At 33.0% G+C, this 4,706-nt stretch overlaps 1 protein-coding gene across 1 annotated transcript; it reads left to right on the plus strand.

Moving 5' to 3' along the window:
• Window positions 1–1,579: 1,579 nt before the first annotated feature.
• Window positions 1,580–2,538, plus strand: LOC108459565 (thioredoxin-like 3-3). The gene is made up of 3 exons (XM_017758952.2): window positions 1,580–1,813; window positions 1,933–1,958; window positions 2,187–2,538. The coding sequence occupies exons 1-3, from the start codon at window positions 1,664–1,666 to the stop codon at window positions 2,404–2,406; spliced, it is 396 nt and encodes a 131-aa protein (XP_017614441.1). The 5' UTR covers window positions 1,580–1,663; the 3' UTR covers window positions 2,407–2,538.
• Window positions 2,539–4,706: the final 2,168 nt, after the last annotated feature.

Here is a 4,706-nt window from a genome sequence, read left to right on the forward strand (position 1 = left end):
CCACTAGTAAGATGAGTCTGCACCATTGCCTCCAAGCTACGAGCAACTTTGATGTCGAACGAGTCATATGTTACTGGATCAATAGAAGCACAAAATCGATACCTAATAGACAACATTTTCATTGGCGTCGTTTCGAATATTTTACGCCTAATCCTTTTACGAAGTTCTGTCAAATCTATGTTTTGGTTAAAAACCAATCTTATTGTATTCTCCGAAAAAAAACAACACCATTCTCGGTGTGACGAACCTCATCATCATAGTAAATAACAACACTAATGCGTTCACTCATCTTTAATTTTTATCCTTCTTAGCCTCTCTATTTTTTTTTTTTGCTGTAAGTTATGCAACCTGAGAATAAAATTTGGCTCATTTATAGCCCAAGTTATTTCAGAAACCACTGTAGCAAAAAAGCGTCCACGTGGGAGCTTCTTTCAGTACTTTTACTGAAAATGCATCATGTTTGAAGCGTTTTTGACACTATTTATGCAGACACATCTTCTCAAAATTATTTTTTCAGAGACCATTGTAGCAAAAGAGCATCCACGTGGGAGCTTCTTCCAGTAATTTTGCTGAAAATGCATCCTGCTTGAAGCGTTTTTACCACTATTTGCGCAGACACGTCTTCTCAAAATTATTTTTTCAGAGACTACTGTAGCAAAAGAGCGTCTACGTGGAAGCTTCTTTCAATACTTTTGCTGACAATGCATCCTGCTTGAAGCGTTTTTTACACTATTTGCACAGACACGTTTTCTTAAAATTATTTTTTCAGATACTACTGTAGCAAAAGAACGTCCACGTGGGAGCTTCTTTTAGTACTTTTGCTGACAATGCATCCTACTTGAAGCGTTTTTGACACTATTTGCGCAGACACGTCTTCTCAAATTTATTTTTTCAGAGACTACTGTAGTAAAAGAGCATCCACGTAGAAGCTTTTTTAGATTAACAAATAATTTAATTAAGTTACCTTAAACCTCAAACCCTAATTTATTTGATTTTTTCTTAAATACCCTAAAACCCTAAACTCTAAAATCCTAATATAATTTTTCTAAATTTATAATTAATTTACTCAAGTAACCCTAAACCCTAATTTATTTGATTTTTTCCTTAAAACCATAAACACTAAACCATAATCTAATTTTTAAAATTAGTAATTAATTTAATTAACAAACACTAAACCCTAATTTATTTAATTTTTTTCCTTAAAACCCTAAAATTTAAAAATTCAAAATTCCCAAAACCCTAACCCTAATTGCAGACAACTTTGCCTACGTGGACAGAAAGTGCGCCCTCAAGGAAGCGTTTTCTGTCCACGTAGGCAAAGCGCTTCCTTGAGGAAGCGTTTTCCTGCTTTTTCCCCTGACAACGCGCTGACGTGGACGCCTTTTATAAAAACTGGCCCATTTCGGTAAATAATTTCTGACTTAGCCTATTTCGGTAAATTTTAAAAAAAGGGGCTTTTATTGGTAATTTGCCCAGAAAATTTGTGCTTTCTTATTTATTAATTATTTTATTCTAATTAATAGTATTATTTATTAATTTCAAAGAAATACAAAAAAAAAAGGAAAAAGAAAAAAAACATATAAATGACAAAGAGTAAGGATAGAAGAAAAGACCAATCTCGCTAAAGGTTTATAGGATAAACTGACAATATCTGAGTCAAACAATGGAGGACTCTGGAGATAGCAGCAAGAAGAAAGGGTTGGAAGGCACAGGCTTGGATCTGCCACCCAATAAGCGTGGCAATTTGAAGAGTGCTTCCAGCGATGAAAACCTTAAGCACATTCTTCTTCGTGTCAAAACCTCTAAAACTCCTGTATACACCCTTTCCTTCTACCTTTCTATATCTTAATGGGCTTCGTAAATTTTCACCTAATTGAAACTTTCTTTAACTTGATATGCACTTTATTACTCTCTTTTTTTATGTATTTGCAGACGGTTATCAATTACGGAGCCTCATGGTAAGTCGATTTGAATGTACGGGTTCCCTTGTAATTACGCAGACAAGCTATTTTATGAAATGTTTCTATGACACAGCAGAACGGTGGATGCAAAATCTGGAAATGGGTAGTTTCAAATTGAGAAAAATGAATGATATTATTTATTGGTTTTGGATGTTTTAACTCAATTAACTTTGCTGATTACTTATGGGTTGTGTTAAATGTTCTAATTTGGTTCGTTGTTTTCAGGTGCGGTGTTTGTAGCCAGATTCTTCCTGCATTTTGCAAGTTGAGCAACCAGTTCCCAAACTTATCATTCGTGTATGCTGATATTGATGAATGTCCTGAAACAACGCAGCATATTCGTTACACTCCTACGTTTCATTTTTATCGAGATGGTGAAAGAGTGGACGAGATGTTCGGTGCTGGGGAAGAGCGGCTTCATGATCGCTTGTGGTTACATTCCTGAACAACCCCATTTATGTTTATGTTAGCTTGGGATGCTTTCATGTATCTAATCAATTTATGCCAATCTTCTGTCTTTCAGGCTATTCACACTTGTTAAATTATATCCTTTATGGATGGCTGTCATTGCACAAAACTTTTTTATAGCTCAAATTTGAATAGAATAGTAGCCAAGATTAAAAAAAATCCCATGTTTCTTTGTTCTTCTGCTTTATACCAGAATCATGGCTACAATAGTAACCATTTGCTGAAATTTTACTGTAAGCAAACCAAGTTTAAATCTGGGTCATCACGTCCAAAATGACCATAAGCAGCAGTCTTTTGGTACCTAAACTTGCCTCCTCTCTTCAAATCAAGATTTATAGAGATCATCCTTGGCCTGAAGTTAAAGTTCTCCTTAATTGCAATATGTACTTGTCTAGGATCTTGACTATCTTGTATGTGTCTATGGATACCGACAATGGTTCAGGCACACCGATTGCATAGGGTGCTTGATTCAGGCACACCGATTGCATAGGGCACTTGAATAATACAGTGGTGAGCAAGCCGTGAGGCGACCACACTCTTTGCTGCTTGCTTAACAATGTATGCACCACTACACTCCACCTTTGTAAGATCCTTCCCTGAGAAGGTTCTATGTCAATGGGCATTTCTAAACATCGGTAGGTTTAGATTCTTCTAATGGACTCTCTACATCCTCATTTGGCACTTTTAAAGGACTTTCTAAAGCCTACTCAGTCATCAACACCCAACTCTTTCCCATGATCTCCAATCATCTCCCAAATACACTAATCAATTATATCAAGTACTAGACTTCTTCTGTGGCAATGAATTCTCTACTACCTTATCCGGCCTAAGTTGAATTTCCTTAGCATGCTCTTTACCCTCTCATTTCGAATTGTTTTGGTATTACTAGGGATATCAACTATGGGTTGGAGTGTAACATCTTCAAAACCCCTTGATAGAAAATAATATGAGATAGATTCTTAACAAAATAAGATATAAAGAAAGTAAAGGATAAGAGATGTTAGAGAGAAATGAAATAAGAAGTATGCTGTCAAATATTAATTTGAGTTAGGGACTAAATTGTAAAGATATAAAAAGTTTTGTGGTCCAAGTGTAAATATTTAAAATGTCTAGGGTTAAAGTATAAATATGGAAAATTTAGACCAAAAGTGAAAATATCTTAAGGATGGAAGAGTCTAGAAAATAAAGAAAATGGATGAATACGGACTAAATTAAATAAATGGATAATTATGAGGGATTAAATTACAATTTTACTAAATTAAGTGATGATTTAAGGATGGAATTTTAATGACAAAATGGTCAATTAGTATGAGAGAATTATAGACTGTAATGATAACATGAGAGATATTTTAATGACATTTTAAATTAAATAATTAGATAAATATTATAATATTATTATTTTAATTAGATTTTTATTAATATTTTATTATGAAAATGTTAGTATAAAAAAAGGAGGAAAGATGAACAGAAATTATCATCCTTTCGTGCTCCAATGTGAGAGAGAGCTAGAAAAGAGAAAGTTTTATTTTTCTTGCAATTTGGTCATTTTCCATGAAAACCCACTTTTTCATCCAAAATTCTTGAGAATTTCCTTAGACATAAAGAAAAGATAAAGTAGAGATTCTAAAGAATATTTTCATCAATTTAGAAGCAATAAAATAGTAGATGAAAGTGAATTAAATGGGAAGAAAAGGGAAGGAAGGTGACAAAGATGAGAATGGAATCGAGATGAAGAAGAAAGGAAGAATTCTTGACAAAAGAGGTAAGTTTCATACTAACCCTACTTGTATTTCAACAGATTGAGTTAAATATGTTGTGAATGAGATATATGAAACATGCATTTTAATCTAAATACTAGAAATAAAAAGTATTTGATAAAGTATAGAGACTTAAAACACTAAATTGATCAGTAGGAGAGAATGTGATTTTTATTATGAAAAGTACTAAGATTAAGAAATATATGTGTAATCTACATATTAGCATAAGTGATTAGATTGAATAGTAATCAAAAGTATGGTGAATATGTATGATTGAATGAATGATAGTACAAAAAACCTTGGAAAGAAAATATTTTCAATAAAACAGTGTGGACAATAGTAGTAGCTTAACTTTGAAAATTCACTGAAAATTTTATTTAAAGGTTGAATTAAATATTAAATTACATCTTGTTGAGTCTAGTTTTGTATGGAAGAAACGGTGTAAGCAACTGAATTTTAGATTTTGAGATATATTAGTTTTTGTAGGACAATGTTAGAATGGATTTGGGTTCCCCTGTTC

The sequence above is a fragment of the Gossypium arboreum genome, chromosome 4, assembly GCF_025698485.1.
Source record: "Gossypium arboreum isolate Shixiya-1 chromosome 4, ASM2569848v2, whole genome shotgun sequence".
In the NCBI taxonomy this organism is placed as follows: Eukaryota; Viridiplantae; Streptophyta; class Magnoliopsida; order Malvales; family Malvaceae; genus Gossypium; species Gossypium arboreum.

What these genes read in the sequence shown, in the direction of transcription:
- LOC108459565 (XM_017758952.2), top strand. Translation starts at nt 1,664, where the DNA reads ATGGAGGACTCTGGAGATAGCAGCAAGAAGAAAGGGTTGGAAGGCACA. An exon ending in TCAAAACCTCTAAAACTCCT is followed by an intron (nt 1,814 to 1,932) that starts GTATACACCCTT and finishes ATGTATTTGCAG; the next exon opens with ACGGTTATCAATTACGGAGC. An exon ending in ATCAATTACGGAGCCTCATG is followed by an intron (nt 1,959 to 2,186) that starts GTAAGTCGATTT and finishes CGTTGTTTTCAG; the next exon opens with GTGCGGTGTTTGTAGCCAGA.